Below are 22,688 nucleotides of genomic sequence, written 5' to 3' on the forward strand. Positions count from 1 at the left end.
TTAGTTTTAGTTTGTGTTTTTTTTCGTTTGTTTTTTTTCCGATTTTTTTTTTTTTTTTTTTTTTTTTTTTTTTTTTTTTTTTTTTTTTTTTTTTTTTTTTTCAGTTTTTCCGTTTCTTTTCTGTTTTTTTTTCTTTTCTTCTTTTTTTTTTGTTTTAGTGCACAGTGCAGCCACTGTTCAGAATAGGAGCAAATGCTCCATGCGCTTGTTCCCCCAGAGAAATTTGAAAGGATTTAAAAATTTTGGTGATATTACTTTTTAACAATACTTTCCTTCATGCTTGTTGTGAGTGGGCACTGATAATGGCACTATTCCAAGACTTGTGTGCTAGTCCATATCTTTGACACTTTGGTTGGCCTTGAAGTGGTATTTGGCATGAATGGGGAATGGCTGGTTCCATTGCAGCAGTTTTGATCTGTGATAGTTCATTTAATTAGCTTTAGATATTGTCATGTTTTGCCAGGTATATTATATACAAAAACTTGTCTAGGGCATATATATATATATTTTTTTTTAACCTGGTGCTGCCTTCTCATTTACATATGTGATTGTTTATCACAGCTGTATGTGATGGAGAAACTCTATACTCTGTCATCAGAACCCCTCACCACATCTGCTGCAATCCCCATTACTCATACCTCCAATTCTTGCGGGTCTAAAAAGCAGAAGAGGACCCCTTTGTACCAGAGATCTGTAAGTTGGGCCATGTTATAAGCACACAGCATGGCTTTGCAGAGCTAGAAGATGTGTGCACGGTTTGTCTATAACACACTAAGCTTAATCATGTGTTTTTTCTGTTCCTGTATTGTGGTATGAAAACTTGGTATGTATTAGGATTTAGCAATAGGCAGTGCTGCATGACTAACTTGCTTAAGGTTGGGGGGGGGGGGTGCATATTTCAGTTGACAGGAAATTTAGATCTTGTATTCATGCAAATCTGGGTGGCAATGACCTCTATTCTCACTGATCATACAGTTGTGTTATGTTGTCTTTAATTTTTATGATGTCACATTAGTATGCAGTGATGCTTGCTGATGTTTTTAGAAAAAGGGGGAAAGGTTCACTTTTTAGTCTGGGGGTGAATGAATGTCTCATAGTTGCCTTATTGCCCAGTCTAGTAAGGTTTTAGCGGCAGTGTAAATGGTCCATCAAAACCTCCTTTCTGGTGCTCCCTATCTTTGTTACACTTCTACCTCCTCCACAAAGCAAGGTTAATATCCCTGCATTATATGTGATAATGGAGCAGGATTACCCACAGACTGGATCTTTGGGGAGAAGAGTGTTTGGTGAATTAAAGTACAACTAAAGTCAAAACCTTTTTAGTTTTCTAAAGGATGGTGATGGATTTGAACACTTGTCAGATTTTTATTTTTTTTTGTCTTTGCCCCTCGTTAGGGAGATTCACCCTTTTATTTGTTCTGTTTGCCATTATGTTTGAAAGTAAAAAAATCTTTTTGGGTTATCTAAGAAAGTAATGGAGGGAAATTCTTCCAATAGGGACACTAGCTCTAGTGACCTGAGGATCCTATAGGGATTCCCTTAATTTGAAGGATTTCCTCTCACTTCCTGTTTTGGCTATGGGACAGGAAGTGAAGGGGATTTTCCCCAATGGGACACAAATGGTAAAAATAAACTGAAGGGTTATGACCCTGCCTTACTCTATCCAAAATGACAAACTAAGTTTTGCCTGTAGTTCTACTTTTAAATTTTATTAATTATGTCTATATTCCCATTCAAGAGATTCTCTTCACTTCCTGTGTGTGGTAACCAGGATAGGAGGATGTGCAAAGATAACTGCAATGAAAACCTGACAAGTTGCTAACCCTTACCTCCCTGCAAGGGTAGTTTTTTTTGTTTGTGTGTTTTTGTGCAACCTGCAATGTTCCCAATTAAGGCAACTGGGATTGTTGTCACCTATTTGACAACTGGTGTTCCTCAGAGTAGGGATGCACCAAAATTTTGGTGGCTGAAATGTTTCGGCCAAAATCACCCCTATTGGCTGATATGAAAATAAGTGCCGAAAATAACCCCTCCGCTGCCTGCCCACCGCTCGGTAGTTCTCAGCCTTACCTGAGAAACCACTGAATGATCCCAGCACTGGGCATAGAGATAAGTGAAGGAAAGATGGCCTCCACTTATCTCTATGCCCGACCAGAGCGATGCCACTTCCTATTACGGTTCCTTTTGTAAACTAGGCTTTTTTTTTTTTTTATTTTTTTTTTTTTTTATGCCTTTACATTGTGGAGGAGAGATGTGGGGTTTTATTGACCCCATATCTCTCCTTAAAGACCTGTCACTACTTATTGGCATCACAGGGGATGCATGCATTTCTTGTGATAGGAATAAAAGTGATTAAAACTTTTTTTTAAATTTCCCCTGTGCTCACACATAGTGGTGAACATATACGGAGGCTACGTGCACATATGTAACCAGTGTTCAAACCACACATGTGAGGTATCACCACGAACATCAGAGCACGAGCAATAATTCTAGCACTAGAGTGTGTTTTTTTTTTTTTTTTTTTTTTTAACAAAACAAAATTTGCGTTTGAAAAATATTAATTTTTAAAAACTGTCCATTTTTGGTTTCGATTTTCGGCCAAGTGCATCCTGAATTTTCAGTTTTGGCACTAGAATTTTAATTTCAGTGCACCACTACCTCAGAGCCCTCTCTTTGGTATGACCACCTTGGTTTTAACTTGGGAGGAATAGTTATGCAAGATTTTATGGTAAAAATTTCAATTGCTAACTCAGAATGCAGAGGACCTCATCATCATTACCTCAACATCTTCTGCAGAATTATCTGATCCACTTGCAGCCTTATTTGTCCCTGAGAATTTGGTTGGGGAGGCTTTATCTGGGTAAAGTGGAGGAGGGGGAGAAGCAACAGGCAGGCTCTTTATTGCAGAAGAGAAATACAATGTCTCTTCTGCAGTAAAATACTTACATGCCTGTTTGCAATCCAGTGTAGAATGTACACTGAACTGCACTTGCACACTTCAGTTTGCATTCTGGCATGTTCCTTGTACGCTGTAATGATTGGCTGTCTTGATTTGTCAGTGTAGGATGAGGTCACTCCTGTATAGGTATACAAAGACCAGCTCTCAGAAGAAGCTGTGAAAAATATCCCCTAGAGAGGTGTGTCTGAACCTAGTTAAATGTTTGCCTTTTGTCTCAAATATTTGTTGGATGAAGTTGTTCTGAGGAGTTTCAGGCATCCATCTAAAGTCCAGGCGTTTCAGCTCTTAATGCATTGCATGCCAACTTAGATGGAGTTGCCACTAGTGCTGTTGCTATACTGATATCCATGGGGAGAGGGGACCAATTTTCAGCTCATCTCTACACAGACTAGAAAAGTCCTTATACACTGTTACACCACTCAAGTATTTTTCGGTTCTATGTTTGAGAAGGCCTTTATTCATAAGTGTATTGTTTTGCAGTTGATCCGGCAGTGTCCGGTCTTAAAGCTCTGATGATCCCTGTACCCTGTCCCTGAACCCTGTATGTACCAGTATTTAGGATCTTTATAGATGAATGTCTAATAGACTACAAAACCTTGTTTTTCCAGGTAGGCCCTGCATTACAACTTGCCATAGCTGTGACCTTAGTGTGTCAAACGTCAAGGAAAGAACTAAATTCATGGAGTGCTTAGTTCTTGCTAACAACCCTGCAATACTGTTTAGAGAACGTCACCATCCTATTTTCCATATGAGCTTGCTGTGCAAATACAACGAACTCTTGTAATGAGATTCTGGGCTGCGGAACAGGCATGTCAAAAGCACTATGCTGTGCATGCCCTTTACGGCTGAACCTCCCTTTTTAGAGTTGCCTTGGACTCCTTCAGAATACTAGGAGTAAGAGTACTCCTCTACCTAATCAAAAAAATGCTAGGCCTCAAGAAGACTTGCCCTTCATCTGAGACAGAGTTCTTTCAGTTTTCCCAAGCTGCATCCCCTGAGGCCAAACCGCAGCCAGGAGACCAGATTTACTGCAAAACTTGGGCACCTACATCCTCCCAGATCTGCAAACTGGTCCTCCTGAAAAGTGAGAGCACCCCTTCATTCTTGAAAAGGGTGGATGTCTGTTAGCCTTTGGAAATATTTAGACAGACAGCATCTCAGTTTCCCAGAGTACGACAGGTGGTCTGAACTGGCTCAAGTTAGTCTTCCCGCCCCCCCCCCCCCCCTTCATATTTCCTACTTTTCAATTTTCATTGTCTTTGTTCTGAATAGGATTTCTTGCCCTGGTTCCTGTGGTGGAAAGGTTTTAGATTTCATTCTAGCCTTTTTACAGTTCCAAAACCAAAAGGGGGCATGTGGCCCATATTTGATCTCGAGGCCTTTTATTCCTTCACTCAGTCTCAAAGGTTCAGCATTGATTCCACCAGGTCTGCTATAAGCCTTCCTTCATCAGGTAGACTTTATGAACTCTGTAGATGCCAGAAGTGGTTTGCATGTCCCTAGTATCAATGGTATCTGCATTTTGCTGTCGGTCCTCAGAAATTCCTGTTCATAGCCATGTCATTCAGTCTGTCTGCCACACCTATTTTTATTCACCAAGGTTTCTGCCCCTGTGCCTGGCTTGTTGTGATCCCAGCTAACCCATGTCCCATTATATGGATATCTAGGCATTCTACTGTTAAGGGTAAAATATGCTTAGGTTTTGACAACAATGGGGCTCAGAAGGTTCAGACTGTCCAGGCTTGTTTGGAACCTGATCCTTCAGAAGTCTGCATTGGTACAGACTTATTGCTTGGAGTATGCGTCTAATACAGGACACAGCTTGTGTGCCACAAGAAAAAGGTCACTGTTTTCTGAATCTAAATTCCAAGAGTCCACCAACTCCGTTTTTTGCATGCGTCTCATGGGGCTGATGGAAGCCTTTTTCAAGGCAATGCCCTATTTCATCCAGATCTTCAAATCAACATCTTGTCATAGTGGGACAGGTTGGTTCAGTCTCTGATTCCCCTGACACAGAGCCAAGCTGTCTCTGTCCAATTTTCCAGAACCTTTCTCACAGGTGGAAGACACCATATGTGGACCTCCTGGAATTCAAAGTCTTCAACAAAACTGGACAAACTTGTCTCCAGGTGCAGAAATCCTCTGACGGAAATAGTGGTTGCTCAGTGGGATCAATGCAACCTAATCTTTGCCTTTCCTCCCCTGAAATGCTGATTGCTTCTCAGGGTTGAATTGGGACGGCATTCCAGTGATCCTCAAATGCTGCGCTGGTCTAGGTGGATTTGGTTCTCTGACCAGACCACATTCTGGCAGAATCCCTATGTGACCTTCCAGATCTACTGGTTCTTCTGTCCCAAAAATCTGTTTACCGTCCTTAACGGTCACTGGCTTTATTGGCATGGCTGTTGACACCCAGGTCTTGAGGGACAGGGGACTATCCAACTTGCTTATTCCACCCACCCCCCCACACAATTTTAAAATCCAGCAAGTCCATTATTTGCAAGGTCTACCATTGCACATGGAAGAAGTATTTGACTTGGTGTAGGGTGAGAACCTTGCATCCCAGAAAACTCCTAGGGTCGTGTCCTGACCATGGCTGTATCGACAAATGGCTGAGTACGATCAAGGATCATGTCTCAGCACTTGTGGTTTCATTCTGAATGCAACTAGCCACTCATTCACAGGCAGATCAGATCGGAACATTCATGTAAAAAGGGGCATTATTAATGTTCTGAGCCTCCTTCCTTTCCAGGGTAATTTTGGCATGCTTTGTTCCTGTCTGACCCCAGTACATCAGGATATTATTTCTCCATTGTCTGGATGTAGTTTGAGCTGTACTTATTTACCTAGCAGCCACCACCTCCATTAGAACACACCAATTTTCTGTAATTCCTGATGGTCGTCATAAACGGGAACCCCCCCCCCCCCTCTTTTCTCATAAATTTTTGGTGGCTCATTAAATAATTTTAAGTTAATCAAGGGGAGTCTGTATCCCCCACAATGAACAAGTGTGTTTTTTTTTTTTTTTTTGTACTTGCTGTAAAATTTCTTTTTGGATGTTCATTAAGGACACAATCCCAACTCCTGTGTTTATGGTCTTGCATTTGGCACTACATAACTGAGGCGTGCTGTTAGTTGAAATGAACTATTCTTTAAATTCTGTATCCCATCTAACTTCCTAATGACTTGACCAAAAAAAAAAAAAATGTATTTTATCCAACTTTCTGGTTTGAGCATTTCATTGTGTATACCTTCCAAAATGACTAACCAGAAGTAGCAATTAGGTGCTCTGATTTGATAGCGGTAGTTGAAGCTGAAGTACATAAAGTAACCAGTGTTATGAATGGCAGCTGTTCTAAAGTTCATTTAAGTGTTCATTAGTCACCTGATTATCTGATGTAGTTGGTATAATGCAAGTTTGCAGATATTATGAAGACCAGAAACTGTTGCCTGGTTATCTGACCCTGGCTTTTAGAACAGATTTGGACGCAACCTGTTTTTCCTTCACAATAGGAAGTTAGTATGTCAAATTGTGGGAAGGAATCTTGTATTGCCTTATACAAAACCGAGATTTTAAGTTGTTCTTTATTTTACTAGTCAACTCTTTAACTTCCCCTATTTCTAACATTTTGTTTTGCGTGTTCACTTATTTGTACGTTATGCTTTTTGTAATTCATAAGTTCACATTTTTGCTTTTGTTACAACTGAACAAGCTGTGGTATTGTGCCATTTAACATAATTATTTTGTCTTCTTTTTTTTTTTTTTTTTTTTTGTTTCCCCTTATGTTGTAGCTAAATATGTATAACTGTTTTTTAAACTAGATGAGCTTTGACCCAAATCTTCTCCACAACAATGGACATAATGGGTACCCGAATGGTACGTCTGCATTGCGCGAAACTGGCATAATTGAAAAATTGCTTACATCCTATGGATTTATTCAGTGTTCAGAACGCCAGGCCAGACTCTTCTTTCACTGCTCTCAGTACAATGGAAACTTGCAAGAATTGAAAGTAGGAGGTAAGAAATGGTAGAAATTTGGAAAGCTACTGTTTTGGCTGTGCTTTGCTCTTTTAGAGGTACTATAGTCCTGCCCTCTCCACTCCCCTGTTCTAAAAGTATATGCAAATCCTAGGGCTAGCCATACATACTTGGATTTTTATTATTTTAGCCCTGTGGACTGAATGAGAGGAATCAACCTATATTCTCATTCCCCCCCCCTCCATTGCTGATGGAATCAAACAATGTGGATGAAGGAATCTCCCCTGCCACCTGTATTGTGTAACAGCCCCAACACCCACAGCTGCGTGAATACCCAAACAGTGGCTGCATCTAATTGGATGCAGTCATTGTTCAGCCTTCAATTTTCTTTCAGTCTTCAAATCAAGTTAATTAGTGCCTACAGGACCAACACTGGCCCCAATTTTGGGCAATTTAGCAGGCATTCAAGCTGTGTATGACCAGTCACAAATGTTTCACCGCCTAGGTTTGATTTGTTAAATATACAACTGAAAGCATTTTATTTTTGCAAAAAATAAGAGAAACTTCCTGAACAGAAAGCGTGTGTACTCTGCAGTCTTATCTCAAAAAATGTGCTCAGTATTAACTATGGCTGAGCGGCCATAGTGATGACCGGAGCCATTTTGGTCTCCTATCGGCTCTATGGTCAGCCAATGAAACTGACGGCTGCATTCTCTGACTCCCCTGTGGGACGGAAAGCCCAAGACAACCGTGGAAGGGAGTGGGGGGGGGAGGAAGCGTCCTTTCCCGCTACTTTGTAAAAATTATGCAGCAGCTAATTAGCTGCTAAAGATTGCTTGAACATGAAAGCTGACCACCAGCTGGAGGAAAAAAAAAACATACCAGGATGATGCCTGTAGCTGCAGGCGGCATCCCGTTATAACCACTCTTTTTCCAGCGATGTAGCAGTACATTGCTGGTCCTTGTTGGGTATATATACAACAGCAGAGAACACGGGCATATGATGAATATGACCACAATTCATTCTTTGTAATACCCATGTTGAAGGTTAGACCCTATTTTTTGGGGGGGTGGGGGGATTTGGGTGAGTGGGGATTTTGTTGTTTTTTTTTTTTTTGGAAGATCATTACGCTGGAAGAGAAGCAGACCTATTATGAATCAGATTCATAACAGCCCTGCTATCACATGATTACCAGGATCTTCATTACACTGTGTCTGGTGGACACAGCAGTGAGGGGTGTGGTGTGCGCCCCCTTGTGTTAATACAGCCAGAGCGACATACAAGTACATTGCTTTGCCTGTAGCTGCCCCCCGTCCACCGTACATTGCGGATTGGTCAATCGACAAGTGGCATGATCTTGCACTACTGGGGTTTCATTTTCTTCACTTTGGTATACTTTTCGACTTTATGTGAATATTTTTTTTTTTTTTCAAGGTTTATTTGTGTGCAACATGTTTTGAGTAATGTATGATATTTGATTTTTGGATAAATGTTAGTCACTTTAATACCTATTTGCACACTTTTGGATATTTTTATTGCAACGCTTAATATGACCTAATGTAGTTTCTAGGCCAGCACATTCTTTTTGTCAAACCATATTAACAAAGTGTGTTGGCACTACAGCACCTCTTCCTCCCTCATGTATGGAGAAGTTTGTGAGGAGTTTCTAACTCATCACCTGTCTAGGATGACAGCCTTGCATAGTGTTGTCACACTAGGCTGGAACTTGTTACTGGCACAATTGCCATATAAAAAATTGAGCCTGAAAAATGAAGACCTATTGGCCACTGCATCTAGGGGACTGGTAAGCTGTAATATTTTTATCACTGAGTTTAGATTAACAAAGTACCTTTCCACTTTTGCAGCTATATTTGGATAACACTTTTTTATTTTGTTGCATTGTTCCCATACACATTCAAGAACTCGCTGCATATGTAGCAGAAATGAGACAAACCATTTACCACTGACAGAGCTGCTTTACATTGATCAGCTTCTGTTTATGTAAAACCTTTCTCCGATACAGAACAAAACAGTTTGCTGTTACTGATTTGATGAGTGGAGATGGAATTTTAGCTTTAATTTGTTAGTACACTTAAATCTACTAGTACATCTAACACTATCCTCCCGGCAGACTGACAATGCTGCTGTCCCAAGGTGCCTCCTGTGCTCCTTCATCCAGAGTAGGGGCACTCTTAATGCAGGAGTTGTTGCTGGCCAGATCAATAGGTGAAAACAGAATGACAAAGACTAAAAAAAATAAACTATGTTTGGGTTGAATATCACTTAACAAAGGCAGACCTGTTTGAAGTCCAGTCTGGTGGTGGTCACAGCATTACCAGGTGGGGGGAGGGGGCATTTGAAAATGCCTGAATGCAGCTACCACGTCTAAAGACTGGTAATATGTTTTGGTATTTAGATACTTGTAATGTTGCAATTACAGGCAACAATTCGGTTTGGTGAACTGGTAATGTTTTCTCCAGGAAGGTAGACTTTTAGCATAGATGGAGAAATTCCCATAAAGCTCAGCCGGGGTTCACATTTTGGGAGGCAGGACACCGCGTGTAATTTTCACAGGAATTGCACCGCATTCCTGTGCGAATTGCATGCGAATGTCTGTGCTGTGCGATTTGAGTCATACACTTTGGCTCAAATCGCAGCTGCACCAAAAAGGTGTAGGACCCCCTTTTTAAATTTGCACCTGAATCACATTGCATGGGTGTTCTCATCTGATGCGATTTCTGGCAACTGCACCGTGTTTTGCTATCTTCGGAGTGTCATTAATTTTATCATTGACACCTGTAGATTCCCTTGCTTGGTATTGGTTCCAAAATGGAGAGGATACTAAAAACCTAGTTTTGAGTTTGCAGGGCAATGATAAAGATTTAAAGCCATGATGAAAAGTAGAACTATTGTATATGCAGGGTGTGTGCTTTGATCTTTCTATAATGCAAAATGTTCACAGTTTGGCACATTTGTTTACTGTTAAAGAAGAGACTATTGGAAATTGCATCTTGCTGTGTGTGTGTGTGATAAGTATCAGCCAAGTGGATTCTGACTGCTCATTCTCCTTCCATTACAGATGATGTGGAGTTTGAGGTGTCATCAGACAGACGTACTGGCAAACCAATCGCTGTCAAACTGGTAAAAATAAAGACTGAAATCTTGCCAGAAGAGAGAATAAATGGACAGGTTTGTGTTTTCGATGTACATTTGGAATGCTTGCCTTGGTGTAAATTAACCTAAACCCACAGCAGTAAATTCAATCTGTATGTGCAGTAAAGCATGCTGGTTATACTCACTGTGGAACTTAAGGGGGTTAATCCTCTGCACAGTGTAAAAAGGATGTTTGATCCTGTCTTTTCTGATGCTCCTCTTCTTCCACTGTCCCTGACTCATTTCCTGATAGAACAGAGCTTTAGAGGCAAGCAGCACATGCTCCGTTTTGGTGGGTATTGCTAGAGGAGGTTCCCTCCCTCACCCACCCCCCCCCCCCCCCTCTTGGGAGAGTGCATGTGATAGGCACAGGACCAGTCAGCACTGTCCAGACAGGATCAGGGGTCCTGCACTCTCATAGAGAATGAATGAACACTCCTCCTACAAGCTTTAACCAGTGCTCTGCTGGACATTGATAGAAGCCACAATACTGTTCTTAACTGCTGATGAGAAAGGTATTTAGCAAATTATTTACTAACATAATTTCATTTCCATGTTCTGTGTACTGTGGGAGATCAAATATAGTGAATGTAGTGTCCTGGTTTTAGCTACACTTTAAAGATAGTTTTGGATTTTTCTCAAGCATCCTGGTCCTTTAATCTGAACAGCCTCTTGATCAATAGGGAGGTTGGGCCTTGTGTGTGTGTTAGTATATGTGTGTGTGTGTATATATATTCTGATATGTGCCTGCTGCTCCATGTACTTCTGCTTTTAAAAAGGATCCTCTTCTTTCCTTTTATTTGAAATACAGTTCCTAGTGTTCCTGCCAGACCCTTGCTTTCCTATTTCAGCCTGAACCCCAACACCCCTCCCCTTATGCAGCTGAGATCAGAGACTGTTTATTAATTCACATATACACATACTAGGGCCAATTTAGACAGAAACCAGTTAACCTACCATCATGTCTTGGAGTGTGGGAGGAAACTGGAGTACCTATAGGAAACGCGTAGGCACAGGGAGAACATTGACACTCCAGGCAGGTGGTGCTGGCCACTATGTAATCACTTTTAAAAGAAAAACAAAAACTGTTTATATGTGTGTGTAATATTTTGCACAACAGTTTTTTTTGCCTTTCATTTCTATTCTTAACTGAATAAATTGTATTACAAGGTTCAGAAATACTTAAAGCCAGGGCTTGACAATACCTGAGCAGCAGGTCGCTATGGCAACCATAAACTACGCCCTGGCCCCGCATCCTGGGCCGGCTTCTCTCTCAACAGAATGGAGTCCAGCCCAGTGTAGTCCACTCCATCGTATGCCCGTCCACCCCCACCGGAGAGCCCACTGAGCAGAGGATGTGTCCTCCCACACTGATTACCCCATCCACACCACTGGACGAGTGCTCGGAGGGTGGGCGGCCGCACGCCGGATCCTGTCATTGCCGCCTTCAACTGGACCGGAGTCAGCGAGCTCACCAAGTCCTGCCCCCTGTGTCACAGCAGACAGTCCCAGTCCCTGCCCCCTTCCCTCCCCCCTTCCCTCCCCCACCTCACAACCCACAACAACAAGGCTACCCTTCCTGGCACCAGATTCTCTCCATTGACACCATCTGGAGGAGCCACGGGTGAGACCTGTCCTGCTGCCCTCTTTGTGACACTGCCCCCCTCCTGGCTTCAAACTTTTTTTTTTTTTTTTTTTTTGGCGGACTCCTAGATTCAAAGCAAATTTGTCAAGCCCTGCTTTTAAGCTTTTAGGTCTGTTTATTATAGACCATGGTATGGTTTTATTTTTAATATATATATATATATATATATATATATATATATATATATATATATCTCTCTATCTCTATATCCCCAGGGATAGTATAAGTGGATGCTTTGTATTTGTGTACTTCACTGTACAATTGAGGTAGTAGAGTACGGGAATTCCCTATTTGTTGTTCAGAGCTATGCTTTAACTGTTGGGATAGGTGACAGATATTTCTATGGACAGGTAGCCTCGTGCCACGTTCCACCTACTTGTGTTCAAGTTGTGCTGTACTATTTTTACATCATGGTGGTTTGCATCATTTTAATTTTTGACTTAAATAGCAGATAATCCCTGTACATGAGAAATGTTTCAATTTAGGTTGCTAACTACCTTAACCTACTACATTCTTAATTCAATGTTTGTTTTAATGTACAGTGCAGTCTGCTTAGTATTGGCCTACTTTTGTTCCCAGGTTGTTTGCGCTGTGCCTCAGAATTTGGAGAGCAAGTCTCCAGCTGCTCCGGGTCAGAGTCCCTCAGGGAGTGTGTGTTACGAACGCAATGGGGTAATTAAGAATTACTTTTTTACCTGTGAAATTTGTAATTCTCTTTGGCCTGTTTTGTGATTCTCACACACACGTCTCTCTGCTTAACCAGCAGGGTGGCACCATTGTTTACTATAGTAGTTTTGTGTTGCATGCCTACTCACTGGGCTAAGACATTTTGGGTTGGATGGGATTGAGGTCTATTTGTGCTCTTTTCATCCTTTTTTTAGACTGCCTGGTTATCTCCATGTTTACCCCCAAGTAATCCTATATATGTTTGACAGCATTCTGCTTAATTTACTCAATGCTGAACTTTTTGCTATTTTTTTTTTTTTGTTCTCTATAAATTATAGGTTGAGTTTTAATTTTTTTCTTTTGTTCTCAATTGCTGGGGAAATCAGGGGTATATCCCCACTACTAATTGTTTGTCTGCTAAACTGCATGGCTTATAGGATGGGGCTGGAACAATTTGGACCATGGTAGAGCCACCACGTTGGTAACTAAGCCACCTAATGGTGTTCTTAGAGCCCATAGTTAGGTTTCAGAAGTTGAAATTTATGCAGGCTCTAGATGTTTCAATTTATGAAAAGCTTTAACTTGATTTAATTTTTTTCTTAATAGGAGGTGTTTTATTTAACCTACACCCCAGACGATGTCGATGGAAATGTTCAGCTTGAAACTGGAGATAAAATTAATTTTATTATTGAAACAAACAAGCAGTAAGTTGCAACTTAAATCTTTGTGCTGCTCTTTTGAAATACTTGATGCTTTTGAGTGGAAAGTATTCTAGTTCCCACAACATGTTTATTCTTCCCTAAATTGCTGAGATAATGGCAGTTGGTGCAAACCGACTTCGCATTACATTCAAACAAAACAATCCAGATACCATCAATCGATTTTCAATACAGTAAGTAGTGAAATTTTGACTGTACCTTCAAAACGTCACCCATGTAATTGCTAGCTTTCAGACTGCACTGTCTGACACACTTTATCTCTGCTAATGATATGTTTCGTGGTTCCATATAATGTGGTCACTATGACAGTTCAGACATGGTGATAGCATATGCTGTAAGGTTTATTTACTAACAACCCTTTTCAGTTTTCACAGACCACATCAGACTAAAGATGGTGGTCTGCCTTTTTTAGTTATGGTTGTCAAGTTAACAGACACATACTGACACTAGTAAATTTTGGTCTTGGCATCTAGGCTTCAAAGACCTCTAGTTATAAAAGGGGTTGTAATAATCCAAATGATGTCAGCTAATTGGCTCCATGTGTATAGATTAAAAAAAAAAAGTGGGTCACCCCCAAAATCCATGCCAGACCCTTATCCCAGCATGCAGCCCGACAGGTCAGGAAAGGGGGGGATGAGCGAGCCCCCCCCACACATGGGGGGTGCTTTGGGGCGGGGAGGCTACCCCTACTCATTCACAAAAAAACAGTGTAGTGTGAAAAAAGACACGACACAGTCCTTCATAAATCCTTTATTAAAAGAATGTTACCTGCAGTAGATGAGCATGAGGGCATGTGGCCTGGTATAGCTCGGGGGGGGGGGGGGGGTGCTCGCTTGTCCCCCTTCACCCAGTTTCCTGACCTGCTGGGCTGAATGCTTGGATAAGGGGCTGGTATGGACCCCCACGCCATATTTATTATTAATTTTTTTTTTTTTAATTTTCCCCTCAAAATCCATTCCAGACCCGAAGGGCTTGGTGTGGATAGGGGGAACCCACGCCGTTTTTTTTCCATTATGGTGCCGGTTTTTAAATGTAATTACTGCTCTTCTTTTTATTTACCGTATTTTTCGTTCCATAAGACGCGCCTTTTTTTGAGGAGAAAAACAAGAAAAAAAATATTCTGAACCAATGGACTGCGGACGCAGGACAGGGGATGACCAGAGACTGCGGACGCAGGACAGGGGATGACCAGAGACTGCGGACGCAGGACAGGGGATGACCAGAGACTGCAGACCTTTGGGGAGGGAGGGGAACGGGTACCTGAATTTGACAGGTACCCGCTCCCACTTCCACGGAGTTGTCCTTCCTTCTTCCCGTGGCGGCTTCTGTGATAGCTGGGTGCCCACTGCGCGTGCGCGAGAAGAGCTGTGCTTTGTGAATGGCCCGGAGCCTTCTGGGTCCTGTCGTGTCCCAGAAGACACCGGACCATTCACAAAGCACAGCGCTTCTCGCGCATGCGCAGTGGGCACCCGGCTGTCACAAAGCTGCCGCGGGAAGACTGCAGCGCTGGAGTGAGGAACAGGTAAAGTCCTGCAGGAGAGAAGAGCTGAGCAGCCGGCCCGATATTCTGACATGGTGGCGGCAGAAATACCGGACTGGCCGCTTTACATTTGCTCCATAAGACGCACTGACATTTTCCCCCCTTTTTTGGGGGGGAAAAAGTGCGTCTTATGGAGCGAAAAATACGGTGTTTATTTTTCTTTCACTATAGCTCAGAAATTCAGCTGTCACTTTCCCCCAGCTAAAAGAGATTTTTTTCTTTTAGTTTATTTCCTCCAGTTAAGAGAAACGATTCCTTTTTAGTTTCTTAAAAGAAACTAAATTTCCGTTAACTCCTGGGAAAGTTGACCGCTAATTCTGTGAGCTATAGTGAAGAAAATATAAAAAGCCGGCAAGTGCATTTAAAAATCGGCACAGACATACACTTCGTATTGTGAAAAAAAATTTGTAAACCGAGGCATTATTTTCAATTCATTTTTTTCATTCGTAAACCGAAAATTACGTTAACCGAGGCGTTTGAAAATATAGTACAGTAATACCTTGGTTTACAAAGTTAATGCCATATTATTTATTTTTTTTCTTTTCTAATGCCTCCAGTTAAGGTGTTTACCTAATCTTTTCTGCATTAAGATTTATAGTTTGTAATAAAAACTTTGTGATTTTGCCTTGAAAGATGGAAAAACTGCTTCAAAGCCTACATGTGTGGTGTGCTTTTAAATTATAAAAAAAAAAAAAAAAAATTTTAAAATGGAAGAAAAACCTTTAGTCTGACTGCTATTAAAGATGTGCTCGCCCCTTCCTTCAACCTATCTTGCAATAACCCACAGTAGATAAAAATTGTTTAGTTGCCCATCTTTAATGCAGTCACATGATCTCACACCGCCAGCTCCTTTGTGTTAGCAGCTGCTGTAGGGTATAGGAGGGAGCACCAACAGCGGCTCGGCTAACAAAACCTATGAGGTGACATTACAGCTCCTGGAATTTGCAGCCATTGTCGAGTGCTCCCAGGGTCAGAGCTGCGGATCATGTGATGAGACTGGAGTAGATTAAAATTGGGTTAGTACACAAATCCTTTTTTTTTTTTTTTTTTTTTTTTTTTTTTTTTTTTAATACAGGATGGGTAGAAGGAGGAGGGGGTAGGGAACAGCAAGAGATAGGCTATTCTTCCACGTTAAGGACCAGTGTGTTTCCAAATTTTAAATTTTGCATACTAATTTTTTTTTTCTTTCCACTTTTTTTCCTTATAGCACTGGTGCAGTAAGCGCTCGAAACATTATGCTGCTTATGAAAAGAAAGCAAATGCGTTGTCAGGGTGTGGTTTGTGCCATGAAGGTAAATCTCAGTTGATGTGCACTAATCTGTTAGCTATAAAATGCTGCACCCTTCCTAGGCTGTGGAGTAAAAAAAAAAAAAAACTCCGCATGGGACCTCTTAACACAACTGCTTTGGGGATTTTGAGCCTTGAACTCAACATAAAGAAAAAAGTTTCACCTTCTTCACCATACCTGAGGGGAGAGAACCTGCGGAGCTGGTGGGAACTCGGTGTAACAGTGGGAGGAAAGCGGGAGAACCGTCTGTGACCTGAGTGCTAAGAACTGGAGTGTGACAGGCTGAGAGCCTGTCACACTCCGTGGGGAGACATCTGTGTGTGGGGGCTGTGGCTCTGTATTCATTTTATGTAGTAGGTAGTGCTGTGTATGTTCTAGGGGGCGCATTATACCATAATGGAGGCCATGTGTTCTTAGAGCGGTTGTGTGCTCATAACCGCAAGTTATGAGTGGACGGTGCTATAATTGCGAGTAGCAGACATACTGATCAACCCACCTTTCTCACCCCCCCCTTTTTTTCACCATCAAAGGGGGGTGAAGGGAAATGTATAGATTTATTTTTGTAACTTTATTCTGCATAAAACATTTAACAGTGTCATTTAATGTGATTTACGAGGATGTGCATGCTTTCAAAGCTCTTTTAAGGAAACACTCAAATGTGGATTTGTAAAATAGTTCTTAAGATTTTTGATCTATAAAACACTTGATCAAAAAAATGTTTTCAGGGGATAAAACTGGAGGGAAAGAGGAGGTACTGCTCATATGAGCCCCCATTAGGGCTTTTTCCTGTAAAGGTTTTGGCTCTTCATTATTTTAAGAGCTACTGTCGACTGGCTTTTTTTTTGCAGCAGAACTGCTTCAGTGCCCATGTAATTCAGAATGCAAAGGAAGCAGGTCAAATGCACCTGCTGTAAATTCTAAATCTTCTTTGGGGCAGCTCAGTCTATCAAAAGCAAAACTGCATTTGCACATGCAAGCCTGTTGGTACAGGCCCTAATACTGGCCTGAATGCTCAAACCATTTTGAAAGTTAGATCTTTCAAATCCTGCCCTCGAATCTCCCTAACTGTTAGGGTATCTTCACTGCGTTGGCTGCAGATGAGCAACCAACACAAGTTTTGTGTGCCTTCCTTGTGGGGGAAGATTGGGTCAAGTTAGGATGCATTAGGCCTATCTTGACTGCAAATGTAGCCTAGAAACCAAGTATCCCAAGCATTGTGTGATAGGATAAAGGACTTGGTATAAGAGGGTGAAAAGAAAAAGTACTGCTTGTTTGTCTTTTTTTATTCCTTTATATTATGATTGATTGAAGAAATCTATGTGCCCATACCCTTGCTGTTGTGCTATAAAATAGTCCAGCTGTTTACAAGTTCATATCTTTTTTTTTTTTTTTTTTTTTTTTTTTTCCTAGGAAGCCTTTGGGTTTATTGAAAGAGGTGATGTTGTAAAGGAGATTTTCTTTCACTACAGTGAATTTAAAGGAGACCTTGAAGCCTTGCAACCAGGCGATGATGTAGAGTTCACCATCAAAGATCGAAATGTAAGTATACTTTTTGGTTTTACCCTTTTTTTTTTTTTTTTTTTTTTTTTTTTTTTGTGCTACCTGGTCTTTTCTGAATCTTCTTTTTCCTGAAGGGTAAAGAAGTAGCAACTGATGTAAGGCTTCTACCTCAAGGAACTGTTATTTTTGAAGATATCAGCATTGAACATTTTGAAGGAACAGTTACCAAAGTTATCCCTAAAGTACCCAACAAAAATCAGGTAATGCATGTTAACAAATATCAGATCTTTTCAATACTCTACCATAGTAGTTTACTAAAGGAAAAAAAAAATCAGTGTTTTTCCCATCTTCCCTGCTCCCCCTCCCCCCCAAATAAAATCCATGCCTTCTAGCCCTTCTTCCCTTTGTAAATCTTTTATCTTATTCCGGACCTTGGTGTGAACTCCTTGCTGTTCCTCTAACTGCATGTTGATGTAAAACCTTCATCCCCATGTTCACTGTACTCGGAGACAGCAAAGGGATGATTAACTTTTAGCCTGTTTATCACCTGTTCCCCTCTTGCTGTCTTAAGGAGTATAATTTTCAGCCCCCCATCCCTGCCGCCTCCTTGGCATATAAATTGGTAAATATTTAGGGGCAATGTACAACATAAATTCACTGAAGAATAAACCCCCTCTCGACTTTCTTTTTTTTTTTTTAAATTTTATTTTCAATCTTTCAATAGAATGATCCCCTACCAGGAAGGATAAAGGTTGATTTTGTTATTCCTAAAGAGCTTCCTTTTGGTGATAAGGATACTAAGTCTAAGGTGACCCTTTTAGAAGGCGATCATGTGCGGTTCAACATTTCAACTGACCGAAGGGACAAACTCGAGCGTGCCACAAACATTGAAGTTCTCTCCGATACGTTTCAGTTTACAAATGAGTCCAGAGAAATGGTTAGTTTTTAACTTTTGGTTTTCCTGTTTTGTTGCACAAGAAATTTGAAGAGTGTGTGATTGTTTAGTGTCAAGTCTTACTGATGCTTTTTCTTGGAAAAACTTGTTTCTGTTCATAGATATTATCCACTGAGAAGCAATATTTGCTTATCAAATGTAGAAGCATGTATGCTTCATGCCAGGTAGTGCAGCATAGAGGTGGTTTTTCTTAATAAAGGGTTACAGGACACATGGGTTGATTCTTGGACCATGGGCTATATGCGACTACTTTCAAGTGATTGGACAAGTGCTTTCCTGAGATCACCCGTGCATTTCCACTTAACCCAGCCCACTCCAAGAGGCTGCAGTTTTTTCGCTACTGTCCATAGGAGAAACATCTTTCCTCTTGTTGGAGAAGAGTGTGTGATGTGGGCCTTTTCCACATGGCATACACCTCATGGCTAAGTCCACTGCATCTGCTTAGAAACCTTAATAAAAAACATTGCTCATACCTCTTATTGCTCCACATTAGGCAAAGATGTCCTCACTCCTGTAGAAATTCTTCCGGAGAAGAGGTCCATCATCTAAAGTTTAAAGGTTTTTTACCTTAATGCATTATCTGCATTAAGGTAAAGAAAAAAAAAACTTCCACTTTATTCCCTGCCTCCAGATCCATTGGCTTCTCCTGCGGTCAGTGAAATCCAGTAGGCAGAGAGCTTTTCTGTGCATTGTCATGCAGGCAGGACCTGTTCATGTTCTTTGGGACACAGTAGCTGCATAGACACAACCTCTGGTCTCTTTGGCCACCAGGTGTCCCTGAATGCACACGGTGTTAAGGACACACTTCTGTCAAATTTGGAACAGCAGCTGTCCATGCAGCCACTGCATCCTAGTATACATGAATAGCACTGTATGCACACAGATGCATGGAACACCTGTGCATCCCTGCAGGTAAAGATGGCCTTTCACATAAGTAGGAAGGAGTCTCCTAGCAAAGCTTTGGCTAGTGTCCAGTGACCTGAAGGTAGTGTCATATAACCCATAGTCAAAAAATCAACTCGTGGCCTGTACTGTACTTCAGGATATTGAATTTACAGGTACATCAGAGTTCCTATTCTTTTCATTTACAGGGTGTCATTGCAGCAATGAGGGATGGTTTTGGTTTTATAAAATGTGTTGACCGGGATGCTAGAATGTTCTTTCACTTCAGTGAAGTTCTGGATGGAAACCAACTCCACATTTCTGATGAAGTAGAGTTTACTGTGGTCCCTGTAAGTAAATATTCCTAACACAAGCTAATGTTTCTGCTTTTGTTCATTTATTAACAGTTGACCAATCAGTATTTTTCATCGTTTTATGTTCTTAAATCTGTCCGCTGCCTTACTAATCGGTAGCCTTCCTCCTTCACTGTCTGATCTGTGGAAGATACATGAAAGGGAGCAATTGAATGGGCAGCAGAGATTACATTTTCTATTTTAAAATGGAGCAATATGTGGCTTGACAAGTCTCCATAACTGTCTTGTGACCGGCAACTATATATTTTTTTAAAACTTTTATCAAATAATTGTGCCTAGGCATGGCACAGTACATTTTAAAAAAATGTAATCAGTATGGTGCTAACAAATCAAAAGGGTATTGCAGAGATGCAAGGTTTTGTATAATTGTCTCCTCTCTGCACCTGCATCTTGGATTAGGAGGTACCATCTGTTGTAGATTATGCTTGAGCAAAAATGGAGGAGTTGTTTGTAGAAAGGAAAATAAAAGCATTGTCAATAGTACTGCAGTCTATATAAGTGTAACAGTAATAGATACATTATTACCTCTAAAATATGACATCCGACACTAGTTTTGTTATAGGTATAGTAAAATGTTTTGCTAATTTGCAGCTGTGTGTGGCTTCCATGAAAAATAGAAAATTTGGCTTTTGGATGCATGGGCCCTTTTAATGTACTTAAATGGAGGCTGTAAAGATAAATATTATGGTATCTGCCTTTTGCCAACTTATTTTTCAAGTGCATTCTCTGAGGTTGTCATCCTGATCCTGGTTGCACTGACATGAAGCAATAAAAATGAAAAATGGCACTTTCCAGACCTGACTGTATGCTTGTTGTTCTAGATTAGTACTTGCTTGGTAGGGATCCCAGTATTGGAATTACAGCCATTTGGCCTGTGCTTTAAAAATAAGTTGTCAATGTTTGTTTCGCATTCGGTTATCAAGGGTGCACTTTGGTTTAGAATACGGGACCTGCCCATACTAATTTTTGTTTTAGTGCATGCTTATATTTGCTTTAACAAAATCAAGAATATGCTTGCATGCTGGATAGACAATACCCTTCCAGGTCACCGATCCACAATGTAGTGAAAGCAGGATAAAAGCCCTGGGACAACTACCTTTTTAAAAACGGGACAGCATTGGTAGCTCCTATGTTCAACCCTGCTAACATGTTTCTTTTTAAAAGAAACTTGAGTCCGCATAAACCTAGAAATCATCCTCCAAATCAGGGGCCTCCAAACGTTTTAAACAAAGAGCCAGTTTACTGTCCTTCAGACTTTAGGTGGGCCATATGCACTAACATCAGTGGGAGTAGACAAGGTTTCAGTCTTGGTCTGTGGGAGTAAATAAATTACATAGCACCTGTGGTCTGTAGGAGGATGAATGGTGCCTCATCAGTGGTGACAGTGGGAGGAATAGTGTCCCACAATTGGTTTCAGTTGAAGGATTGGAGTGCCATTGTTTGTGTCAGTGGGAGGAAGAATGCCTGGTAACAATGGGAGGAGTAGTGCCCCAAGGGCCAGATAAAGGCAAGCAAAGGGCTGCATACGGCTCGTGAGTCAGTTTTTGGAGACCACTGCTCTAAATCCAAAAGCAAAAATATTGCAGCTTTCCAGTAGTTTTTGATGTGGCGGCTGTTCCGTTTTTCTTTTTTAATCTGGCGATACATTATACCACTTCTATTTCCTAAAGATTTACTTTCAACTATGCAGTGCAAGGGCCTGCCTATTGGTTTATAAATTGAAACTGTTTGGATTTGGCCTCCTATTATATGGTTTTGATAAATCTATAGGAAGATTGTACAAGATAATTATGTAATGTATGGTCAGCCTTGGGCTTCCCTTTTTATTTTGTTATGGTGTTCCTGGCAGTGACAACACCTCACCAAACTCTATGGAAATGCAGTAGTGTTACTCTGCTCTCCTCCTGATTTGAATTAAATGTGCCCCCTTCCCAAAACCCCTCTCTCATGTGATAGCTTGGGGAGGAGTCTTCTTCCACACAGCAGCTATCACTTTTGAAGTCTGTATGCAGAGCTTAGTTTATTCACAGATCTCTGAATGAATGACAATCAGTCCCACCTGTCACCGCAACAGATGGTGTTCTCAATAGTATAGGAGTGCTGTAATTACAGCACTCATAGTCCACTGACACGTCTTCAGCTCTCCAAGTTAAAGTGCAAACCTTGGTACTGGTAGGGAGCTGGAGGAAGAGTGTGCTGGAGACTGAAATTGCACCTGTGTTCCACATATGGCAGGTGCAGTTCATTGCGGGCTCTTACGGTGGAAAAATAATTTTATGTTTCCTGCTAATATGTTCATTAAATTTTTTTTTTTTTTTTTTTTTTTTTAAAAAAAGCACCTTTTTGAATAATTTTTTTAAATAAAGATGTTCTGTTGTATGTACCTGCTTTGTGCAATGATATTGCACAGAATGGTCAACTATCTCTTCTGTCAGTCCCAACCAGCATTGTTTACATCCTTTTTGGATTTCTCTAGTGACTCACTGATTATAGGCACAGTGCCAAGGGTATAGAGCAACTGAGACTGTGGAAAATGGGCCCGCCTGAAGTGATCTGTCAGTATTTAATTTTCTGACTAAAGTTTAGACTTTAGAACTGCCGGTTATTCTTTCTCCATCCCCTTTCAAAAGGAGTTTATGGTTATGTCCACTTCTCTTCAAAGTTCTGTCACCTGGAAGATCTTCATAAGACAGTGTATATTAAACAGCAGATGGCAATATCTGATGTCTGCAATAAATGGTCACTGTGTGTGTTTCCAAGTTCAGTTTTTTAGAAATATCTAACACCTTTCTTCTTTATAGGACATGCTCTCTGCACAAAGAAATCATGCAATCAGAATTAAAAAGCTCCCTAAAGGAACGGTCTCCTTTCACACTCAATCTGATCATCGCTTTGTTGGTATTGTTGAAAAAGAAGCTACAGCTGCCAGTGCTAAATCCAGCAGCCCAAACAAAGGAAAAGAAAAGGTAAAAGCACCTGCCATTCAGCTGTTTGCATATCATCTAAAATGTATTAAGGAGAAACTGC

At 41.0% G+C, this 22,688-nt stretch overlaps 1 protein-coding gene across 8 annotated transcripts in view; it reads left to right on the forward strand.

Annotated features, from left to right (window-relative positions):
* CSDE1 (cold shock domain containing E1) overlaps positions 1–22,688 on the forward strand; it is a 71,289-nt gene that overhangs the window by 19,584 nt on the left and 29,017 nt on the right. For 4 of the 8 annotated variants that reach the window (XM_089685418.1, XM_089685419.1, XM_089685424.1 and 1 more), the window contains 11 exons: positions 562–693; positions 6,782–6,977; positions 10,019–10,128; positions 12,317–12,409; positions 13,010–13,107; positions 15,870–15,954; positions 17,361–17,489; positions 17,585–17,710; positions 18,175–18,387; positions 19,497–19,637; positions 22,463–22,627. In XM_089685418.1, the coding sequence (XP_089541544.1) occupies positions 562–693; positions 6,782–6,977; positions 10,019–10,128; positions 12,317–12,409; positions 13,010–13,107; positions 15,870–15,954; positions 17,361–17,489; positions 17,585–17,710; positions 18,175–18,387; positions 19,497–19,637; positions 22,463–22,627 (1,488 nt within the window). The remainder of the gene's footprint in view (positions 1–561; positions 694–6,781; positions 6,978–10,018; positions 10,129–12,316; positions 12,410–13,009; positions 13,108–15,869; positions 15,955–17,360; positions 17,490–17,584; positions 17,711–18,174; positions 18,388–19,496; positions 19,638–22,462; positions 22,628–22,688) is intronic. The other 4 variants (XM_089685422.1, XM_089685426.1, XM_089685425.1 and 1 more) reach the window with 3 other exon arrangements.

Source organism: Staurois parvus, unplaced genomic scaffold (genome assembly GCF_062004578.1).
Source record: "Staurois parvus isolate SC_StPar_1 unplaced genomic scaffold, SC_StPar_1.0 ptg000375l, whole genome shotgun sequence".
Classification (NCBI taxonomy): Eukaryota; Metazoa; Chordata; class Amphibia; order Anura; family Ranidae; genus Staurois; species Staurois parvus.